The sequence below is a fragment of the Macaca nemestrina genome, chromosome X, assembly GCF_043159975.1.
Source record: "Macaca nemestrina isolate mMacNem1 chromosome X, mMacNem.hap1, whole genome shotgun sequence".
Lineage (NCBI taxonomy): Eukaryota > Metazoa > Chordata > Mammalia > Primates > Cercopithecidae > Macaca > Macaca nemestrina.
The window spans coordinates 117,747,219-117,772,226 of record NC_092145.1 but is presented as its reverse complement, the minus strand read 5'-3'; the positions used below and the strand labels follow the sequence as shown (position 1 = coordinate 117,772,226).

Below are 25,008 nucleotides of genomic sequence, written 5' to 3'. Positions count from 1 at the left end.
ACAGCCAGGAGATTGGGTCCTGGTAAAAGGTCCCAGCCCTACCCCTAATACTCCCCTTACACCTAAATAGAAGGGACCTTGCCAGATCATCCTTACCACACCCATGGCAGCAAAACTGCAGGGACTCCCTAACTGGATTCATTACACTTCTCTCAAGAAAACTGACTTCCCTTCACCACATACCCAAACAACCAAATCTAAAACCCCTTCAGCCTTCTCTTACGTCTCCTCAGGACCCATTTCCCTTCACCTCACCCAAAGCCCAGAGGAAAAGGAAAAGAAATTCACTTAAGCCGCTTATGTATCTTTCTAATATTTTTCTCCCCCAAACTTTCACCACTTCCTAACCAACCTTGCTACAGACCTTCAGTGGTACCCTTATGAAACTCCCATTATATATCTTGATCAGCTCCTTACTGTTCTATGAGACCTATGGCTTGAAGGAATTTTCCAGGACTTTACTCCTACCCAGGTAACCCTTTTCTCTTTTTGCTTTTTTTTTTTTTTCAATATAAATTCCCTAAGTACATCAAATTCACCAATACAACCACTCCTCACTGCTCTCAAGCTCGAACGCTCTATAAACCTTACACAGTCCCTCTTGCTGCAAGCAAATTCTTCCTTTGCTCCAGAATGCTGGATGTGCTTATAGCTGTCTTCCTCAGCTTACTCAGTCCTTCCTGCACCCCTTCATGACCTTTTAACAGGGAGCATAACCCTAATTTATAAACTCCAAAAAGGAGCTTCCTTTTTTGAAAGAGCTGACACCCTGGTTGGCAATTATCCTACCTCCAGGGCCAATCCAGCTAACGAATTATTTCAAACTTATTACAACCCCCTACAATGCCTTAAGCCCCAAGGCCCTCCTGTTAAAGGGCCTATAACTAAACACACCCTCCTTTTACAACAAGCCTCACTTTGCTTTTCAGCCTCTGAGGGAAATCTCCCTGTGTGATCCTTAATGCCTAGCCAATGCAACTGCGTTATCATTATTATACACCCCCCTGACCATCAGGCTAACCGAGTTGACTACCAAGTATCACCTGAAGCAAACAAACCATTTCTACATCTGGCTTGTTTTATGATCTCTCCCTTGACCAATGCCTCCAGCCTAACATGTGCTGTCTCTGGGGCCTACCTTTTTCCATGGCTCAATATCAATGGTGCAATGTCCAATCACACTAAATGTGTAAAAAATAACTCTTCCTATGTCTCTACTGTAGTAAGTGTCTCCCTGGCCTCCTCCTTGTCCATCTGGAGCAATGAACCACAGGAAAGAAAAAAACATGCCATCTTTAATTCACTTACTCTCTTTCCATATTGCTGCCTGTATTTATAACAAAGGCCGGTTCTTTTTGTGTGGCACCAACACATATCTTTGTCTCCCCACTAACTGGACCAGAACCTGTACCCTAGTTTATCTATCTCCCTCCATTGGACTAGTTCTTCCTGATCAACCTTTGCCCATGCCATCCGTCCAGTATGTTAGGAAAAGAAGGGCTATCCACGTCATTCCCTTAATGGTCACCTTGGGTATAACCTCTGGACTTGGATTGGGAGTGAGCAGATTAGCCACCTCCGCAACATACTTTAAGGCTCTTTCAACAGAACTACAGCACTTATTAGAAGATATAGCCCAAAGCTTTGTAAGAGTCCAAGACCAACTAGACTCCTTGGCTGGTGTAGTCCTCCAAAGCAGATGGGGACTAGATCTTATAACAGCTGAAACAGGGGGCCTCTGCCTCTCATTAGGTGAGGAATGTTGTTTCTATCTCAACCAATTTGGCTTATAAGAGACACTGTTGAAAAAACTTAAAGAAAGGGCTAAAAAACTAAAGAAAAACCAAAACAACCAAATAGATTCTTGGTTTAAAAACAAAATCATAGCATGGGTCATCCCATTCCTGGGCTCTCTCCTAATAATAAGCCTAGGACTAATATTCTTACCCTGCCTAATTAACCTTTTTCAAAGATTTTTAACTGACAGGATCATGGCCATTTCACAGACAACTACCCCAAAACATCTACAAATGGTGTTACTCCTGCAATCAATCTGAGACCTGAAAACGCACTGTCCCCTCGTCAGCAGGGAGTAGCCAGAAAGAACACGCTGCCCCTCATCCTTTTTATAACTGCAGGGTCTGGATTGACAGAGCAAGAGCATCACCATCTTGGACAAGTACCATCATTTTAAGTTTCACCTTGATCAAAAAACTGCCGAAATCTAAAGGGCATCAGCCTAATTGCTAAGGTCAGCATGACCATAAACCACAAATAACATCTCTGACCAGTAACATTCCAGACCCCTCCCCAACCAGAGACAGGTCAGCCCTGAGATAACCTCCTCTCTGGCTGGAAAGATGTCAGCCCCAAGATAACCTCTCCACCACCTAAAGATATTCCAACCCTGCCATAAGCCTGTCCCTGACACAGAAACATTCCAAGCTTGTGATAAGCCCTCTCACCCTAACACCAATATGTACTCTTAGTCTGTAAGGGAGAATGCTCCTGACCGACATCAGCCAGAAGCCCCTCTCAGGTTTACTTTGGAGAAATAAATCTGTCTTTGACTGTCGAGGCACTTTTTATGTTTCTTTCCTCTTTTTTTAACTCTTACAGAATCTAGGTGGTGGATCACTGCATTCACTGCAAGGTCTAATTTTGGAGCAGTCAAATATCAGTTCAGACATAAAGCCTGGCCTGAAATTTGAAGAATGTACTACTGTTCCCTGACCAAAATGAGGATGGGGTTGCTTATTCTCACAGCCCAATAATGAGATGCAGGTGAACTGGGAAAGAAGAGAGTTTATTTCTGTAACCAGGTACAGGGAGAAGGCTGAGAAAATATCGCCAGATGAACCCCAAATTACAAAGTTTTCCAGAGCTTATATACCTTCTAAGCTATATGTCTATGTGTAGGTGTGCATTCATCTAAAGACATAAGTGATTAACTCCTTCTAATCTATAACTAAGGTCTGAGTTTTGAAAACTTTCCTCTGGAGCCTCAATAAATTTACTTAATCTAGATGGGTCCAGTTGCCAGGGTTATTACCCTTATCTTGTCTCCTGCTAAATCATGGAGGTTTGGGGAGTTCCTTTAGACCTCCCAATAAAACATTTTTGTGGAGGTCTGGGGAGTTTCTTCAGATCCCCAATAAAATTTGTTTAACCCTAAACAGGTCCTGTTAAGAATTCCTTTGTTATCTTGTCATTCTTCAAGGCCCAGAAAAGGCCTGGGCAAAACTCTTGGTGTGCTTTTGTTATATTCCAGCCTTTGAATAAGGGCACTGGCTCTATCAGCTTTTAATAGTTAATGTCACCACTCAGTCAGTGCTGAAACAGTTATTATGGAGGCCTGGGCTAGTGAGACCTGGCCTGCCATACTACCCCCTGTCACGCATCCTGCCTATCTGTGAGAGGTAGAATTTGTCCTTGTTTAATATGAGGTTTAAAAGCAGAAAACTATCTGGCTTTGATAGATGCTACTGCCCCATACAGAGCTCCAAGATAGTGCTAACAAGAAGAATGTTAAATATAGTTAATATTGAATGGGTGTTTACCATGTGCCTGGTGTTGTTCTAAGCCCTCTCCATGTGTGACTTCATAAAATCCTCACTCCGACCCTATGAATAGGTAGTTTGGCATCTCACAAATGAGGAAGCTGAGGAGACAGAGACAGTGAGGGGACCATGAGTGCCTTCTCTTCTGTCACTCAGAAAAGATGAGGAATTCAGGGGTGGTGTGCTGTCCCAGGTACATCACTGATCTTTGGTATTCTCTTACATCATCTTACACTTAGGTGCTACCAGGGGAGCAAGGTGTACTCTATGCATCTTGAAAAGATAAAGTATCAGCCAGCAGATGTGTTGGGTGCTGGTCTGAGGCCAGGCTTTCTAAGAAACGTTATACTCTTTTGGAAGGCTTTTCTGAGTTCTAAATACAAGAACAGCCCCCAGACCAACTCGAAAACACACTTCAATCTGTTTTCAATCTAGGTTCCCTGTATATAAAGAGAGAGATCTTGTTGCTATATACAAATTTAGTCTCCCCTTGGCTTTACAAGCCCTGGGTGATAATTTCATCTCTGCTGCTAATGAGACAGAAAACCTTGCCTATAATGGGAAGCAGTTGGACTAAAGGGTCTTTAAGGTCTTTTCCAGCTCTAAAAGTTTTATGTTGCTATTAAAGTCAATAGTAATTAATAAAAGGAGTTCAGAAGGAAAAAAAGAATCAGAAACACTCTGCAAATATAAAAGTGTCACGTGTTACTATAAATAACTAAATGTGGTTCTTACCTGTGGTCTGGATTCACGAGACAAAATTAATTCCTTTCTTTTATAAACTTGGCTATGTCCTAGAAGTTTCAATGCATTTTAAAATTAAAATGGAGATTGGCTTTCCATCTAAATCCTGCCTGCTGTCCTCCCATTTCATCTCCTACTTTGCAGACTTAGTGATGATGAAAACACCAAGGACATCCTCAAAGAGAAGGTTATTTGAAGCAGCTGCCACTCAAGTCTTGCCCTTTGGGACTGTCATCTTTTCACTTTGTCTTCACCTGTGCCCCTCACAGCTCATGGAGCTAAAACTTGAGGAACCTCAGGGAACAAGCTGTATTTGAGTAGGTAAATTATAGAGGAATTATAGAACACAATCTGACAGGAGGAAAAACTGCTCAAGTGCAACCTCTCAGTTCCGTTCTACAACATCTGTTGAGTATAAGGCACTGTGCTTGGAGATGTCAGACACATAGGCACAGCTCCTATCTCCAAGAGGCCCTCAGTCCAGTGGGAAAAGAGAGATAGATTCAGAAATGTCACAGAAATGATTGGTTTAACAGATGTAGAGAAAATGTGTGCAGATGAGAAGAATAATAATAGCTGTCATTTACTGAGTACTTACCAAAAGCCATGTGTTTTACTAGCACTTTTTTATTTAATCATTTCAACAACCAGAAATGGAAGGTATTGTTATTATTATCCTCATTTGATTGTAAGGCAACAGGCTCAAAGAGGTGAAATGCTTTGCCTCAAGTGACTCATCTAATACATGGCAGAGCTTGAATTCAAATCCAGATCTTTTTTACTTCAAATCCTTCACTGTCATTTACTGTGCTTTTCTGCCTCCCCCAGGGCAGACACCCACTATTCTGACTTAGAAGTTTGCAGGATGAATTATACTGAATGTGGAAGACTGATTGAGACATGCAATAAAAATAGGAAGACATATATTCTGGATAAAAGGAATAGCCCAAACAAAACTGAAGATATGGAAAAGTCCCAGGACTTCGTGGGTGGCAGTGGGAATGCCAACTATACCTGTGCTGGGAGGAGCACAGTGTATAGCAAGGTGTGGAGGAGGGACTACAGAAAGGGTTGCATTGGAGGGATGGGAACAGACTGAGTATAACTGTGATTTCCATCTAGCAGCATACCTGTGAAAGTTTCTCAACAAATCTTTGTGCAGTTCTGACATTCAGCGTAATGTATTTTTGCAAAATTTTATACACATCACACACACACACACGCGCGCACGCACACACATAAGGAGTGAGATCTGTCCCACAGAGTTGAGCTCGGCTAATTAAAAAGTTATATTGTAAAGCAGTGGTTCTCAAACTTGAACGTCAGCCAGGCACGGTGGCTCACGCCTGTAATCCCAGCACTTTGGGAGGCTGAGGTGGGCAGATCACCTGAGGTCAGGAGTTTGAGACCAGCCTGGTCAACATGGTGAAACCCCATCTCTACTAAAAATAAAAAAATTAGCCAGGCATAGTGTCGCACGCCTGAAATCCCAGCCACTCCGGGGGCTGAGGTAGGAGCATCACTTGAACCTGGGAGGCAGAGGTTGCAGTGAGCCGAGATGGCGCCATTGCACTCCAGCCTGGGTGACAGAGTGAGAATCCATCTGTAAGAAAAAAAAAATTTAAACGTCCAGAAAAATCCCCTGGAAAGCTTGTTAAAGCATAGAACGCTAGACCTTAGCCCTAGAGATGCTGAATCAGTAGGTCTGGGATGCAGTCTGAGAATTAGGACTTTTAAACAGCTTCTGGGTGATGCTTATGCAGCCAGTCTGGGGGCCACACTGCATGGAACTGATGTAGAGCAGGGTGTGACTCTACTGTGAGTGCAAGGTAAGAGGTTCAGCACTTGAAAATTATAGCCATAAGCTTCCTGTAACCCATGTCACACATTTGCGCTCCTCTCTCCATCTTTGTCCCTCTAGGCTGTTCTGTTTCAAGCCCTACCCTACAGCGATAGTGGTCTTTCAAAAACATGAGTCTGATCATGTCACTATTCTGTTTAAAAATGTTGGTGGCTCCCATTGCCTTTGTGTGGCATGTGAATCCTTTCATAGCCTTTCTTACCTCTTTAGTCCTATGCATTCTCCCATACAGAACACCTTGCAGCTCCCCAAAGGAACTACATCTCCTTACCGATATCTGGAATGCTAACTTCTATGAGTCTACCTCTCATCACTTGGTTAAATTTCATGCCTCTTCCAGGTCTTATCCTCTATATCAACTCCAAGTGAAGGACTTTCAAGACCTTAAGTGATGTCCCTCAAGGACCTCTGTAAAGCACTCTTGCACAGTATAGAAATGACCTGGTGACATGGCTGAGCCCTCCCATCCATAAACTGGTATCTCCTTGAAGGCAGGCACAGAGCCTTGGCACCTAGTGTATAAAAAATTTAATAAATTATAACGTGATGTTATGTGAGATCTGGCAAAAATAAACCATTATGTCTCTTCTTCCTAGAGCAAAGGATTGTGTGCTTTCTTAGAGCCTGAGCTACCATGATAAAAACTCGCTCACAAATAGCATGAGAACATGACAACATGCCATTAGTAACCCAGAAGAAGCTGTATGTGTTTTATATTTTTTTCATCTGGGCTTTACAAACCACAAAAGCAACTGTTTTGCCTCCACAAAGAACATATTTTTAACAGCATACTTTCCCAAAAGAACACTCCTCCCTCTGTTGCATTTTGATCTATCCTGATTTAATTTAAAGTTTGAAGATGGGGCCTGACCTTATCTATCAGTGGCTGAGCCGTTGTCTCGTGGAAATGCAGTTTGAAACTCATTAATAGGGTAGCCTGTATATTATAACTTAGAAGCTCTGGGTTATCACTGATGCTTGCAATTGCTATGGAAACCGGGTTTATATGCACCTTTCAAAGAGTCTGCTTTAAAACAGGAAAAAAAAGATGAAGAAAAAGAAGGCTTCGTGAAAGAATAAGATATTTCATACCCAGCATGCATAAGCAGGTTCAGTGATGCAAAAATGCTCTGCCTACACAATGATAAAAACAATTTTTTATCTTTTTCAGGAGCTAATAATGTATAACCTTGTCTTAGAGAACTGTGTTTATACTGGTAGAGAAGAATGCTCAAGGCAGCTTTTCCCGGTGCCCACACATAGACACACAAACACAGACACACACCCACAATTTTCAGTTTTCCCCAGACTTTTTGCAATCTGCATTCTTAAATCCTCCAAAGGCCTCTGTACATGCAGCATTGGCTGCTAAAGCCCACCCAGTGTGGACTGACTGAGAGCTCAGTCTCTTCTGCTTCCCCTTGAATATGTATTGAATGTTGCATCCTGTCTCATGGGCTGAATTTTTCAATTATAAAACGATAGTGCTAATTTGATCAAGTTTCTTTTTAAAAATTATTGGATGTATTCCTCCCCAAATTTGTTTTGGAGGTTTCATCCCTCATCTCCTTGCCCACATTTCTCCCTAATAACCTAGGTGTGGTACTGTGTTAGGTAAAAAATAGTGTATCATCTTGTGGAAAATGATTCTTTAGACACACCTCCCCCCCATGTAGAACCATGTGTTATTCCCTCCAATGTTTTCATCTGCTTGTCTCCCCACTTGTGAGTCATCTATGATTTTGCCTTATCACTTCTGCAACCCCATTCCTCCCCTAACTCTAGCCAAATGTGAGCTGGTTTTCCTTCTCTTCTGAGGAAGAACAGGTCACGAGGGCTGAGCTTTCTGTCTTCACCTTCAGACAGAAGAAACTTGAAAGAAGAACGCATCTGCAGGCAGCTGTTCACTCCGCAGGCATCTGGAAACCACTTCTTTGCGTTCAAATAGTTATGTAACCCCACATGTTGGAAGTCTGAAGAGACCACAATACTCAAAATGGAAATGACACTGTTGCAACACATAGAATATCTGAGAGAAGAAAGGGTTTTTAATGTCTTGACTATCTACGATATTCCATAAAGTTAAGGGATTGGATATGCATGGGCTGGGAGGACTGAGGAACAAAGGATAGAGGTTAAGGTAGGTATGAAAAGGGACTACTAACTACTTTAGAATTTGAAAAAACTATTGATACCAAATCTGCCCACCCTCTGTACAAAAAACAAAACAGACACTGGTGCAACTTTAACCTGATAATGCATGAAAAATGGCTATTTTTCATGAGAAAAACTTCAGTCATTTCCTTGTAAACACAAAGAAAATTAAGAGAAATTGTAAAGTTACTATAAGAAAATTCAACAATAACTCTTATAATATATTCCCTCTCAATTAAACAGCAAATCACCCTAAAGTGTTTTTCAGCCTGAGTATTTATCAGCCTAGATAATCTACTTTACCAATTATGTTCTGCATTTTTAACAAAACTTTTTCTGCAAAAGTTAGTACTACTAGAAGTGAATATAAATTAGTCCTCTTTCAAGTCTTTAACATATTAAAAAGCTATAGAATAAATACATTAACCCATAGTTTTATAAAAGGAATATGGTTTTATAAAATTAAAAGCAATATCAGGATCTGTATTTGTGATAAATAATTACAACAACATCAAGCAGGCATTTCCCACTTAATCTATTACTCTCTAAGATTACCATTCAATTCTGCATTACAATTTAAGTAATTTAGTACTCGACGCATGCGCTACAGAAAACAAGAAGCAGTGTATTACAGTAACAAGGTTTGTATTTCACAAACAATTGCAAGGGTGAAGCAGATATCTTCTAAGCGACGTATATTCACAAACAATTGCAAGGGTGAAGCCGGTATCAGAATTCTAAGGGTCGCATGATTGGGTTTGCAGTCCACCGCTTAGAGGAGCTTCCTCTGATTCTTCTGCAGCAGTCTTTTCTTCATTCGTGGCTTGTGGCCTTTCTTCGTTTTCATCGTCTTCACTTTGTAGGTCGTTCCACATTAATTGTCTAGCTAATTTGATGTTCAATTCTTCGTTGTAGTGAAGCCTTCTTCTTATTTCGAACTGCCGCTTTTTCTCCTGTTTGTGGAGGAGGAGTTTTCTCATGTAGGCCTCGTTGCTCTCTTCCTCCTCCACCTCACAGCTGTGGTCCGAGGCATCAGTGGCGGCCATGGCTTCCTTTCCTTCGACACCGCGCACTGAATCTTCTCCTTCGACATAGCGCACTGAATCTTCCCCATCATCTTGCAAATTCATGTAGGAAGTGCCGGGCTCATTTGCCTTCATTAAATCGTAATCTCTGTACGTTGCGCGGTGTGTCGCAAGGATGCTTGATTCGTCCCACTTCTGGGATTTCTTTCTCTTCACATCTTGAATATTCCCTCCAGACTGCTGACCGGAAGTCGCCACCGAGGAACCCGAGGAGCTTTTGTTTTTCAGGATCCCCTTGATGGGCCGGTGCGAGGAGGTGGAGGCTGACATCTTGCGGAGAGAAGGGCTGCGAGAGAGTTGGGCCGCTGAGCAGCCGTCCGCCGCCCTCCAGTCTGAAACTGCAGCGCCGTCTGCCGGGGCAACAGGTCCCAACGCCCTAGTTAAAGCACCAGGGCCCTGGTGTCACAAAGGGCGCTGTGTATGACGTCACCATGGTCGCCGCCTCCGCTACCGCCACCGTTACCGCTACCGGTACCGCTACCGTTGCCGTCACTGTTGCCGTTACCGCTGACGTCACCGCTACCGTTACAGCTACCGTTAAAGCTACCGTCGCTTTTGCCGTTGCTGCTGGCTTTACCGTTGACGTTACCGCCTCGTGGCCCATGCTAACGTCATTTTTTTTCCTCCCTTTTAACGGAAAATAAGGTAGGAAATACCCTTTGGTTGCACTTGGAAAGGGGAAGCATTGTTTTTAGAAACTTCTATACACCCTGACTGCCCACAGGAAAGCTATGTTAAATATTTCTCACTGTGGGTCACTGTCAAAACTTTGAAAGCCACGACTTTGGTTGGAAAGATGAGAGAGGCCTCAGCTAGAAGGTGATGACCTTCTGCTCCTCCCTCCTGTGCCCATCCACACTCTCCCACCACCACACATACGTTGGTCCTCCTCTCCTCTCCCTGTCTTGGTGAATGACCCCAACATAGAGCCAATTATATCAGCTGGGAATCTGCGTGTCCTCCTCAGCCCCTTCACGTTGCCCATTCTCCAATCCAGCCCTCAGATGTGACCTAAATATTTCAAGAGGCTCATTTGATCTCTTCTTCCACCACCCTGTTTCAAATCACCATTTTCTCTTATGCAACTCCACTCACAGTCATTGAACTGGGCCCCCAATATCTCCTCCTGCTGCTGTCCAATCCCTTATCCACCCTCAAAACACCCATCAGATCTTCTTCATCTCTCTTTCAAACCCTTCAATGGCTGCCCACTGTTCTTGACATAAAGACCCAAATTCAGAAGAGGCTGAAAAACAGCTGTTATGATCTGCTCAGTTTACTCAGGCATCTATCTGGAACCTTCTCCCCTTAAATTCTTCCCACTCTACCTCCAGCTTTCTATTCTGATCTTCCAATTATGGGAGCATTCATGAACCTTCCTGTCCAAGAATTTTTTTTTCCAGGTTCTTCGTGCAGCCTGGAGCACCCTTTCAGATTTCAGTTCAATCATCATTGACTTTCAGGGGCCATTTCCTGACCCCCAACAGCAAATAGACCTCCCTTTGCTTTCATGGCATCTCTTATTCTCTGTGACAGCATTTGGAGTCATTTGTAATTTCTTATCTGTGTACACTAGATGACAAACATCAAAAGTAAAAGGAAGTGACAAAGACTCTCTCCTTTGACCAAACTTTAATCAGGCTCCTCTAAGCCCTCTGCTCGACTAGGCCTAAACTTGGGCTTGTAGAATCCAGTTCGAACAAGAATCTTACTAAGTTAATTTAGTGAAAATTCCCCACCACTGGTATCTGACCTCCCTGAATAGCTGATCAAATTCCTCATGCCCAACACTAGATATCTTGTCACCCTGTTGGGTCAGTTTAGCAAGAATCCCCCTTAGCCCTGATGTTTCCTTTCAGTAATTTTCCATTCACTGAGTCTCTATTCTGCCTTTTACCTATTCTTGTTGGAGTGGGAGTCAATGCCAATTTTATTCCCCTACTGCAAGACTGACCCCATTGCAGTGGTCCCTGTACCTACTGTGATAGTCCTTCATGGAATAGAGTCTTTCTTACCATCTTTAACAAGTGTCATGAATAATTTTTTTAACAGTTATGTTGGCTGTGACTCAGATAAGATCAGATTCACCATTGGACCCCTGGAGCTCTCATCCTGAAGTATGCACCTTTGAAACCTTTGTCTTCACTCTTGGCTGACTGATCAGGAATCCATTGGTAAGCCCAACTCTTGAGCCAGTGTTCCAGATGGCAGTCTGTTGAAGCATGGTGAGGATACGTTTTGATTCTTGTGAATCTGAGTATACTCTCTAAAGCTGGGTTAGAGTCTGAGGCTTTTTATGAAAGGCATCTGAGTTTCCTGCACTCCAGCCTGGGTGACAGAATGAGACCTTGTCTCAAAAAAAGAAGAAGAAAAAGAAAGAGAAAGAGAAAGAGAGAAAGAAGGCACCTGTTGGGCTGGAGGTCTTTCTTCCTGGCTCTTTGTTTGGAGTGGAGTTACATATATTCTCTAATTCCTGGGCCTGGTCCTGGCTAGAAAATTCTTCCTGTCTCCTACCCTTATTTAATTACTTCCTGGCTTCCTGGCCTGGAATATTTTCCTGACTCTTTTCTTTCAAGTGAGGATCCACTCCACAACTACTGGGCTGGAAATTTTATTTTTTTCTGGCTGTTTGTGAGGCCTCTCTTTATGGAAATTGTTCAGTTGTCTGAAACTCCTCCTCTTGAACCCCTGCTGAGGCCAGCTCTGTCTACTTCCTTTCTTATTGGCATGAGTTTGCTGGGGATTATTTGGAACTCCAGTGGCCTCTTTGAGGAACTTGAGATCTCCTCAAACTGGCTCCTCTATGGTCTCTTCCTTCCCATTGCTCCTTCCTCTTAACACCTTCGATCTTCCCTTCGGCTTCCTTGAATTCTTTGTTATGTTCCCCTCAAACCCCTGCCTCCTCCACTTCTCTGTCCACCCCTGCCAGACATTTTCCTTTTCACTCCAGCTCAACTCTCTCAGTCATTTGAACTTTAATCCTCCCACTCACATCACGGCCTCTCAAGAGACTCAAAGATACCTGAAAGCCACTATCTGAGGCTGGAAAAAAAAAAAAGGCTAATTAGAAACAGACTGGATATTTTGTCTACTCAGATGGACTCTGGAATCATCTAGACATTTTCTTGATGTGCCCTCAGTCCCTGATCTCAGATTTAGTCGTCAGCCTTTATAGGATTACATATCAGGGCAAAAGAAAATCTTGGAGGTCCTTGGAGGTCTCCACAAAACTTCATAAAAAGCTTTAGCTCTTTTTCTTCAACCATTTACATTTTATTTATTCCTTTTAACATGTTCTTTCTTAAAACAATTATGTATTTTATAACTGATACTTTTATCATATTCTGTTTTTAACTTTCTTTTTTATTGTTTTTTTCTTTTAAGTTCTGGGGTACATGGGCTAGATGTGCAGATTTGTTACGTAGGTAAACATGTGCCATGGTGGTTTGCTGCACCTATCAACCCATCACCTAGGTATTAAGCCCAGCATGCATTAGCTATTTTCCCTAATCTTTAGCTCTTATTGAGTAGGTAACCTCAATTTGTCCCATTTTTGTCAGAAACACAATTCAGATAAAAATATAAGTGGAGATAAGCCAGTGAGTTTTGTATTACTGTGTTGCCTGATTCATGGCTAAATTTTTAGAATGAAAGCTATAAGGTCTCTGTTTGCATCTGTATGTTTATATATGCTTGTATGTATGCATGCGTATTACATAAATGATATTTCCCTACTTCCAGATGGTATTACCAAATTAATTTATAAAATCCCTCAAAGGAGAAGTTCTATTCAAATTGGCTTACAAGATAAATGAGACATAGAAATTAAATATTCCTAAAACTCCCAGAAATATAGGAACTAACTCAAATGCTTTTCAATTTTATATGACTTGGGTAGATCTTTGGGAAATAAGATTACTTTAATATTGTTGGTTTAATTAAAAAAGGGTATGTCCTCTGAGTTATCAGCATTAATTATAAGATGAGCATACATATTTATTCTACCTGGGTTTACCAGTGTGTTATCTCTACTAAATGCTTAAAGTTATAAAAATTATAAATTTAACCTAAGAATGAATGAAGAAGTGCAGTATCCACCACTTCATGTATATCAAGCAGAGCAGTTAAACAAAAGACCATATGTTTAACATTTTTAGGTTTTTGTTTTGTTGATGCTTGCCTAACATGCACATACTATAAAATTAGTTAACAGAAAAATAACTTGAAATGATGTTTAGCCTTGTATGATGTTATAATTATTATAACCTAAAAACAGTTTCCAAATATTTGGTGATGTGAAACCTTAAGAGTTATCCTAAGTTAAATTAGGTAATAGATATTAATTAAATAACTAGATCATTTCTAAGCAAGATAAACTATTAAAACACTACTAAATCTAAGTTTATGTCTCTATACTTTGGGTTCTTATTTTCATATGGAACAGAGAGGCTAAAATATATTTGGACCTCTTAATAAACATGAAAAATTGTATTATAAAAAAATAGCCTAAACGTATAAGAAATGTGGGATGGTATATTCATAAAATTTGCTAATGTGCTCATACAGAATCCCGGTATGTGACAGACTTCACAATTGTCCACTTCCCAGTTTTTTTCTGTAAAAGAAAGGTGAATGATGGCTAAAAAATATTATATACACCACTGGAAATAATAAGGCTGTGGGGAAGCAACTTTGTATGCAAAATGTACAAGGGTAGTAGGTTATGTTTTTAATAAAGTATATAAAATATGAAAAATCCTTTTTCATTAAGGAAAAAAGAGTCATTTTGTCCTAAAGTAAGATGAGTGATTGTTCAAAATGAGAAAGGGGAAAAGAGTAGGACTGAAGCTAAATACGTATTTTTTAAAAGTTGTAGAAGTTGTGGAAAAGGAATTTTATGTGTAGTCAAGATGCTAATATTTTTATAAGGATTTTTTTTAAGCGCAATAATGTACTAATCCAAATCTATAATTTGGTTTTTGCTCTGTTAAAAGGGCAACGTTTTCTTAAATTATTGTAAAATATTTGTCTTTACCTGTTGAATAATTCATCTAGGAAGGAAAGATGCTATATCTTATGTAGATAAATCTCCTGTGCTTCATGTTGCCTTTATCACATATTTAATTACTTTTGAAAGCAAATCTTTTCAATATTAAAAAAGCTAGGGTTATTTTTCTCGAATATGTTACTTTCTATATTTACCTCTGGAATCTTTTACTGCCATTTTGATTAAATGGATAACTAAGTATATTTCATAGAGATCTATAATCCTATTTAATCAAGTGCTCAAACCTTTTGACATTTTTGACAAACTTCCCAAAATCAAATTCTAAATGATGTCTTTTTGACTTGGAACTAACTGACATTTACCAGAGGGCTCTCTTATTAAAGAACTTGTTCTTTCACCTTGTAAAAGAGAGATATTAAAGTAATTAGGTTTATTTCATATGTTAAATTATATGAAAAGCATTGCCAAATAAGAAGTGATGCTTAACCTTCTATAGATGATATGTGTATGAATATAACTTATTAATATGTGTTTCAGAAATTGTATGAAATTCCTAAAAATTTGTCAGTGCCCTTACTGACCACATAATCAGTCATAATTGCAGTTATTATCCTAAAATGCTGTATGCCACAGAACTAACCAAATTTCTTGTCAAATGAACTCTCTTCCAATCTTTAATCATGATCATTTTAAGTCTTCTGTCACTCACAGACAGTTTTTGTTTTACTTTGATTCTTCTCTGAAAGCATCTACAATCAGCTACAGGCAAGAAATTTCCATGATGGCATCAATTGAATAACTTTGCAAACATGCCACTAGATTGAGTAAGAACTTCCAGACTTAATGAAGAAACTGATAGTCTCATAAAACTGCTAACCCTAAATCAAGGAAAACAAGGATTTGTGACATGGGACTGAATGAACTAATGAGAATGTTTATACTTTTGTATACTTTTGTTTTAAAACATTGCTGATTCTTTAATGTTAGTTTCCAGATTCAAGGACCCTTTTCCTCTTTTCTCTTAAGCTATCTATAACTTATAACAATTTAGTAGATTATACTTTTGTGAACAAAAATGAATATTTATCTTTCTCCCTACCTTATCCTTCCCAGAATTTGGAACCTCTTATTGAATATTCTTATTTTCATGGCAATATAGTTATTTACCTAAGTTCAGTAAGAATATGTTTTCCTTGTAACTAGACATAACTGGAGAAATTGGTTTTATTACCAAGATTTTGACCAGAATGCCATATTAGGAAATAATGGGTATAGAATTAGCTTTAAGGAAATAAAGTTGACTTTATAGAGCCAATGCTTACAAAACACTCTTGGAAAAACTGGCCTGGTACCTGCCTTACAGGGTTCCCAGCATTACAGGTGAGTGAGGGAGGTTACTTCCTGGCAGATTGTATAAGTCGGGGTTCTCTGGAGAAACAAAACCAACAAAAATATAGATAGATGGATAGATAGATAGATAGATAGATAGATAGATAGATAGATAGATAGATAAGAGATTTATCATGGGAATTAGCTTGCATGATTATGGATACCAAGAACCAGGAAAACCAGTGGTATAATCAAGTTTGAGTTTGAAGGCCTCAGAACCAGGGGAGCCAATGGTGTAACTCCCAATTTATGGCAGTAGGCCTGAGAACCAGAGGGATGCTGATGTAAATCATGGAGTCTGAAGGCTCAAGAACTAGGAGCTCTGCTGTCCACAGGCAGAAGATAGATTTTCCAGCTCAAAAAAAGTGAGAGAATTTACCCTTCCTTGCCTTTTTGTTCTATTCAGGTGGGCCCTCAAAAGACTGGATGATGCCCACTCACACTGGGCAGGGTGGGTCTTCTTTACTCAGTCTACTGATTCAAATGCCATTCTCTTCCAAAAACACCCTCACAGACATACCCAGAAATAATGGTTTACCAGCATCCATTAACCCAGTCAAGTTGACACATAAAATTAACCATCATGCAGGTCCAGGAACCTCAGGGTACCTTGGGGACCTTGAGAAAAGAGGAATTCATCTAAATCCAAAGATATTGCAGGCGAAATTTGGTAGGGAATTCTTGGCTTGGCTTCATAGCCTTGAGAAGGTTTTAAAAGTCTAGTTTGAGATTCCTTATGAAAAGTTCCAGCAGAGCAGACTCTAAAAGGCCTATGTGGTTAATTACCATTCTTTTTGTATTTATGTAAATAGGCAGGCCAAAGCTAATGAGATCAGATTTATTTTACAAACAAGGGGGATGACTATAGAAATAAATTTTGTTTCAGTGGAAAACTATAGTGCACCTGTTATCAGATTATAGTCCTATTCATTGTGTTCGGTTTTATTATCTTTCTGTAAACTGGACTGGATTTTGAACTTTTCTAGTTTTCTTTTTCTGGTTATAACTCTCCAAACGAATGCTTCCAATTTTTCTCCCAGCCTCCTGACTTGGTATCACTGAGACCAAAAACTGCCCTTTCCATAAAGTCCTGCAAATTGAAGCTGGACTTCAAACAATATAAACCATAGCAGATGATCTGTAGGTAATGATCATAACTTCATACCTGCTGCTGTGTGGCCCACTTAGAAAGCTCACTGAAACACCTGATGTCATCAGCAAAGACATTAAAACTGCAAATCAAACCAAGAAATTTCTCATATTGCCACTGCTGTCCTCACTTCCCCATCTAAAAATGTTTTGAGCTTAAACCTAGAAATCTTCTTGACTATCTGCCTACTGGATTCAACAACTGTTTCCAGCCATAATCTTTGTTTTTATTTTGTTTTAATGAAAATTCCCATCATTAAATGCCTGACTCCTTGCACCATTCAGCAAATATCTGAATGTTTCTTCTTTCCTTGATCAAGAGAAGAATGACAAAGACTCTCTCCTTGACCTAACTTTAGTTGGGCTCCTCTGAGCCTGTTATTGATTAGGCCCGAACTTGGACTTCCCTCTGTCCTTGTAGAATCCAGTTTGAACAAGAATCTTACTGTTCTCAGACCAAACCAAGGGTGGGGTTGCTTATTCTCGCTGCGCAATGACAAGATGCAGGTGAACTGGGAAAGAAGAGAGTTTATTTCTGTAACCAGGTACGGGGAGAAGGGTGGGAAACTATCGCCAGACCAACTCAAAATTACAAAGTTTTCCAGAACTTATATACCTTCTAAGCTATATGTCTATGTGTAAGTATGCATTCGTCTAAAGACATAAGTGATTAACCTCTTCTAATCTGTAACTAAAATCTGAGTTTTGAAGACCTTCCTCTGGAGCCTCAGTAAATTTACTTAATCTAGATGGGTCCAGGTGCTGGGGTGATTAGCCTTATCTTGTCTCCTGCTAAATCATGGAGCTTTGAGGAGTTCCTTTAGACCCCCAATAAAAATTTTGTGGAGGTCTGGGGAGTTTCTTCAGACCCCCAGTAAAAACTTGCTTAATTCTAAACGGGTCCTGTTAAGAATTCCATCATTACCTTGTCATGCTTCAAGGCCTAGGAAAGGCCTGGGAAAAACTCTTGATGTGCTTTTGTTACCTTCCAGCCTTTGTATAAGGGCACTGGCTCTCTCAGCTTTTAATATTTAACTTCACCACTCAGTCAGTGCTGAAATAGTTGTTTTAGAGTCCTGCCTATTCAGCTGTTAGTGAGATATGGCCTGTCATATTATTAAGTTAATTTAGTGAAAATTATCCACCATTGGTACCTGACTACCCTGAACAGCTGATCAAATTCCTCATACCCCATTCTCCATATCTTGTCACTCTGGCCTGCCTTCAGCAAGAATCCTGTTGAGTCAGTCAGTGAAGACTCCACCTTACCCCTGATGTTTACTGTTACTGATTTTCCATCCACTGACCCCCGACATTGCTCCTTGGCTATAAATCCACACTTGTTCTTGTTGGATTGGGAGACAAGCCTCATTTCTCTGCCTTACTGTGAGACCTCACTGCAATTTTTCCTCTATATATTGTGATAGTCCCCTATTGACTAGTCTCCCTTGCTGTCTTTGATGAGTGTCATATATTTTAAACACATATTTTTTTAGCAGAAGCTTTCTGTTTTGCTCACTACTATTTTGATCTTTGTATTTCCGTGACATGATGCTGTACCTGGCACATAGTAGGTATTACAAAAATATTTCTTAAGTGAATGATAAGTGATACATGATAAGGTATTGGGAGAATGAGATTTTTGAGTGGAGGAAAAGGAGCTCCAGAGCCCTTATAGTCAGTTAGAATTTGTCCAGTCACTCACGTGGACATATGTGGAATTTGGAGATTGTTACAAAAAGTGACTTTGGCACATTTTCTGTCCTTCATAGGCCTCATTTTTCACAGGCAGAAATATCCTTTGAAAAACAAAACAAAAAAAATTAAGATCCAGTTTCACATTTTCCCCTCCAGGTAGCACTCACAAGAATTTTTTTCCTTCTGATAACATTTTGCTTCCTCTTCTCTCCCTCAAGGTCTTTCTGCATTTTAGAACACAAAAGCAAAAGCATGAAAGAATCATAAAACTTTTACTAGGGCCTTAAGCACCTTAAGTTCAAGTTGTCCTGTATTCTCTAAAGTCCTGCTAACTTCGGGAACTCTGCAATCACTTTAAAACTGTGTTATTCGTTCCAGAAAAAAAATGCACTGCTAACATACTGTTTGAAAAAAACTGTATTGTGTGATGAGGGTTTTCAGGGATTGAAAAGCTGATATTCAAGGCTATAGGAAAACCCTCTGGTATGTCAGGACAAACAAACAAACCTTCATTATTCAGAAATACTTTGGGCCCCTCTTAAAAAGCCTAACTGAAAGGCATCAGAGACCAACACACACAAGACAGGTGGGCACAATGGACCTGTACATGTTAAGCCGTAAACAGGATGTTTAGGGAGACACCAATTCCAGTGCATTGGAAGTTTGCCTTTGTGTGTACACAGCACCCACCCCCACATACTGTGATGTGAATATACAAGCTGCTCAATATATAATGAGTCAGCCATCCTGGAGTTCTTGCATTTTCTGAAGTCATCATTCAGTAGCACAATGGTAATTCAGGCTAGTGCAGGAGCACTGTGATTTGTGACCTATTACGTGAGTCACAAACAAAATCATTTAACGAAAAAAATTAGGCATTGCAAATTTAAGTTGCACATTATTTTTAAATATTTCTTTTTCATTTACCATTGGCTAACTTTCTCCTTAATGAAAGTCACTCTGAGAAAAACCCAAATTTTGTGTTCTTGTCATCCAACTAAAAATTCTAAATCTAGTCAACACAGAAGGATATGTGTCACTATTGTAAGCCTAAAAGTTAGAAAACATCAGCCATCTTTCCAGCATACCTCTTTACACAATTTACTGTTATTGCCCTGCTACAAGGGATGAGCAGCTATCTGAAGTTCCATGGCGCCACATCTCTCTGCTCCCCCTCCCGACACGCTGGGGTAAACTACACCCATCCTACTCAGTGACACATTATATGCAATTTAGATACAAGCCTAGAAATTTCTATTTTCAACAGATATTTAGTAGTCCTCTGTATTAGTCCATTTTCATGCTGCTGATAAAGACATACCCAAGACTGGGAAGAAAAAGAGGTTTAATTGGCCTTACAGTTCCACATGGCTGGGGAGGCCTCAGAATCATGGCAGGAGGTGAAAGGCACTTTGAACATGGCAGCGGGCAAGATAAAATGAGAAAGATGCAAAAGTGGAAACCCCTGATAAAACTGATCTCGTGAGACTTATTCACTACCACAGGAACAATATGGGGGAAAGCCCCCCATGATTCAAATTATCTCCCACTGGGTCCCTCTTACAACATGTGGGAATTATGGGAGGACAATTCAAGATGAGATTTGGGTGGGGACACAGAGACAAACCATATTGCCATCCACTATATTTCTAGTGGGAGAACCTTTGTTGTAGAAAAAACTGCCTTCTTGTCACACAACCAAGAAAAGTTAGGCATACAGACACTTTGAAGGGTGAGTGGGAATGGAATTTATTGGGTGGAAAGGGGAAAAAAAACTCTCAGCAAATTGAGAGGGGTTCCTGTTAACAGGCCCCCATCTCACAGATTTAATCCCAGGTTACAACAGAGGAACAGGAGAGGCCAGGCTCTTCTGCACTGCAAATGGCACAAATTTCCTGAGGCTACACCCTATCCTCCCAGTGCACAGCCTGGTTGGAGTTTCTCTGGGAACCCCTTCCCACCTGGCTGTCTCATTCCCCCCTCTAAAGAAGTACATCTAACTGCCATTAGGATAAGGATAAGGAAGAAGACCAATTTTAACTGCTTTCTGCTGACAAGGGGGCGCTGTTTTGGGGAAAACGGCAGTCAGAGTTCCCTCAAAGGCCTATCTAAGGTTTCCCAGCAGAAGGAGCCATCATCAGAGGCTCCGATTGCATGACTCTTTGGAGTTTGATGGCCTGAGGGCAAGAACAGACAAATCGGGTTATTAAAATTCATGTATCAAAACAAAACAAGGGGAGTGGTAAGGATGGCTTAAAAATCCCAAGGCCTTTTACTGGTTTGCACAGGGAGAGGGAGGCCAAAAGCCCGACTGGTGGTAAACTACCCTTTTGCCGGCATGTTGGGCTTCCGGGTTCCCTTCCCCTGAGCCCAATCCTAAGCCAACCAGTGTAAGATCTGGCAAATTAACTTTTCCCATTTTGGAGGATGCATCTCAGGGAGTGTCTTGTAGTACAGAGACACGATTACCTATCAATGAAGAGAGGACAGAGAAGGAAAAATGAAAAAAAGAAGTTTTTTTTCAGAGGAGTCCCAGGGGTTCAGGATACATTTGAAAGGGGTACCGACTGAAGATGAATTGCTACTCATCTAGAAAGAGGGGCGCAGGTATCTCTGGTTCCTTTCTCTTCCTGGCAAATACTTGGGGTATGTGAGGGAGCGAAAGTGAGTTGTTCCTCTTTCTTTCCTCCATCCTTGTATCCTCTAGTCCTAGCAACCATGACAGGCTGCTACCCATGGGTGTTAAAGCGGTTTTCACCCATGTTAACAGGAGAGCCCAGGGGGTGGGAGTATCTGCTCTTACCCACATACACCCTATCTCCCCTGCTGTCAATAGCCTTGAATTACCTCAACCTCATTTATGCCATGGATACTAGTGTGACCTTTATCCTTGAAACAGGAAGCTTGGCTGAATCGGCAGGAATTAGCCCTGCTCACTTGCATTGTGCTTTTTAACTTCCATTATCATCTGCCTCCAGATCCCTCAGATGCAGTTTTTTTTCCTAGGACTTTGACCAGAAGCTTGAAATTGAGTTTGGGACAAAAATGTACCTCCAGGAGGTTGCATGGACTCCTTATCATAAGCCAAATGCTAAGGTGAAGCTGTGGAATTGAATCCTCCTCCAACAATGGAGAGAAAAGGATGTATTGTGAAATGCTCAGATAACTGGTGGCTATAGTTATGCTTGCTAAGATTTGGGTGCATGGTGCTTGGCTTTGGTTAATTCCCTTGGTCTTAGTCTCCCAAAAAAGAGACCTCTGGGTGATAGGCAACCTATTTAGTCCCATCACCTGGCAGGATTTGCAGGATAATTGCTCAGAACTAGAATATTGATCCAGATTTCTACATTACTCATCCCTTTTCTTCTTTCTGAGCTGCAGCCAGAGTTTGCTGGTTGGTTCACAGGAATAAGCAAGGTGGGTCTAAAATGTAGGTGAAATCTTAAAAATGACTAATGAGTTTAGAATTTAATGACAAATGTATGATAAGTTTTGAAGCATAATTTCTCTCTCTCCAGTCCTCATTTTTGTTTAAAAAACAAATCATGACAAATAGGACTAAGTTTTTTGCAAAATAGACTTTAGCGTTATAGTTGACATCATTATGTGCATAAAATGCAGCAAGAATAACTATTTTTACATACTCGAGTTTCCACAAGGAATCTCAGATAAGACCTTTTAAAGTGGTGCCCAGCCATGGGTTTGTATCCTTAAATACCTGTGAGTCAGGTGATCCTCTCCTCTTAAGGTCCCAAGACAAACTTGGAGCTCCTGGGACTGTTAGAAAGTGACATCCTTTACTGACCACAGGTCAGGAACCCTGTACAGGAACTGTGTAGGCAAGGATATGAGGCCAGTTTTCCCAAGGGGCTTTTATCAGCTCTGCAAGTTGAGTTTGACTCCTTAAAGGGAAGCATACTCTTCCAGTCAAAGCCTTGGTAAAACAACAAGTTTCTGCAATTGTGTCCTGTTGCAAAAGAAAATGGATTCTTATTGCACTGATGCAAACAACTATATTGCCATAAGTTAAGAATACTCACAGTTTCCAAATTCTAAAAGAACCAGGCAGAGATAAACAAACATGCTCCGAATTTTGTTCAGAGTATGCCTCACTCAATTATTAAAGGCCATAAATAGTTCAACGTAAGTTTCCTTGACTCTGAAAAACAAAACAATGATCAGCAATATTCCAAGCAAAGGTCAGAAAGATTGCTTCAGTTTTCTGAGTTCAGTCCATTTAGTTGACTCTTGTTTTGCTTGATATTCATGAACATTTGAGCTCTTCATGAATCCTGTATATTTTTCCATTATTCCAATGTCACAATCTCCAAAGTTATCAAAAAACCTATTTTTGAGAGCACCTGTCAGAATCCTATAGCTTATTATAAACCCTCTTTTGAAAAGGATTAAAACAAAATAGCAATTGTTTGTAAATAACAAAGTGTCCAAGGTAGTAACAGATAGAAACCCAATTGACAAAGAAGTTTGGTTTATAATAACTTAACATAATAACCTTAATTATGATCTATAGCATATACTTTAGACATCATAGTTTAGAAATCCCATACAATTTTGGAATATATATTAGTATTGTTCACCAAAATATAACCTAAAGAAGATTGAACACCATTTTGGCAATCCCATGTACCTAAACATGTCAAATAATCCTGTTTACCTCTCTTTTGGATACTCCAGGGGCCCTTGGAAGCACCCAAAAGTCAGACATCAAGAAAGACAATTTTGAAACTGAAATCTAATTTTGAGAAGCCTGTTAAGTGTTAGAAATGTAGAACACTTGATGTTATGAAATAGAATTCCAGATTACCATGAATTACTTATTTTGCCAAAATGATGACTCGCAAATTTTAAAAAAGCAAAAACCTTTTATAACCCTTTACCAATTTTGCTAAAGACCAGATTAGTGCCTTAAGAGTACTTTGTTGTGTTTTTATTTCAATGTTCAATTTACAGAAAAACCATATAATACCCTTTGAATTCAGTCAATGTGTTCACACACAGAATTTTTGCAAGAATAATTTTTACAATCCTTCCACCACTTGTTTGTACATTTAGCTTTATCTTACCTAATTTAAAAGAATTATTTACCCCTGGGCAAGAATTTACATGTCCATGCCTTTTTAATAATCTTTTACTAAATACACATTTTACTGTTCGTATACACCTCACATGTAAATCTATTTCCAGTAGTTTCAATTACATGTTATAATGGTAATGCCTAGCAATTTTTAACTTAAATGTAAAACAGGGTAAGTTGTTTTAATTATGTGCTAGGTGTAGCCAAGGTTTGACTCCTTCCAGCTTAATTAAAGGTGTGGTTCATTCCATATGTCCCCAGGCCTTACCAGTTTTGAAGCAGGCAAGTCAAGTAGTTCACAAAATCCCAAAAGCAGTTTCTAACCTTAAAATATTTAGCAAAGCTAGCATCTGACCTGCATAATTTAGTCCACCTATTTATATTTTGATGACACCTGCTTTTTACCAATAATCTTTAAGGCTGTTTTTATTTCTCAAAGATTAAAGTCATGTGAACTGAAAGGTATCACAGCTTTTATCTTCCCTTTAAAAAATGTTTGATCCAAGAGCTTATCTTCCTTTAGGTCAATTAATTAGAGCTCTTTTTATAGGCATCATACACACAGTACATATATAACTACACAGACAGGAAGAAGAAAACCCAGTCACCATAAAATCTTTTGTTTGCCAATCTCCTAATTGGATTATTGACCTCTGGGTGGAGCCCTTTAAGAGACAGGGCTAGGAAAACATGCAGCTTCTAAGGCTTAATAAATAGGCATAGATGGAGCAAAAACAGATTTTGAGAGAGATCTATTTGCTTTTAATTCCTGAGGTTCCATGAGGAAAACTGAGGTCTCTCCCCTCTGATGTGTGCATTGAGAGTGGCAAGGCAAAATGGAGAAAAATAATTCAGTCGATTGAGGAAAAAACCCTTTTTTCCAGCAAAACAAGATCAAAGAAAAGAAAAACATAAAGGCCTTTTAAATACACTTATAACTTGGATATCCACTTTTAATTAAGCTGAGCACTCTTTAAGAAAGTCCTTTTGGCCAGGCGCAGTGGCTCACGCCTGTAATCCCAGCACTTTGGGAGGCCAAGGCAGGTGGATCACAAGGTCAGGAGATCGAGACCATCCCGGCTAACACAGTGAAACCCCGTCTCTACTAAAAATGCAAAAAATTAGTCGAGCGTGGTGGCAGGTGCCTGTAGTCCCAGCTACTCGGGAGGCTGAGGCAGGAGAATGGTGTGAACCCGGGAGGCAGAGCTTTCATTGAGCCGAGATTGTGCCACTGCACTCCAGCCTGGGCGTCAGAGTGTGACTCC

General features: G+C 40.1%; 1 protein-coding gene across 1 annotated transcript; it reads right to left on the bottom strand.

The window, feature by feature from the left end:
* Nucleotides 1-8,947: 8,947 nt before the first annotated feature.
* Nucleotides 8,948-9,774, bottom strand: LOC105463337 (PPP1R2 family member C). The gene has a single exon (XM_011710375.2). The coding sequence runs from the start codon at nt 9,672-9,674 to the stop codon at nt 9,057-9,059; it is 618 nt and encodes a 205-aa protein (XP_011708677.1). The 5' UTR covers nt 9,675-9,774; the 3' UTR covers nt 8,948-9,056.
* Between the last annotated feature and the right edge of the window lie 15,234 nt (nt 9,775-25,008).

Excerpts from the sequence above, each read along its gene's own strand:
- LOC105463337 (XM_011710375.2), bottom strand. The coding sequence starts at position 9,674 with ATGTCAGCCTCCACCTCCTCGCACCGGCCCATCAAGGGGATCCTGAAA.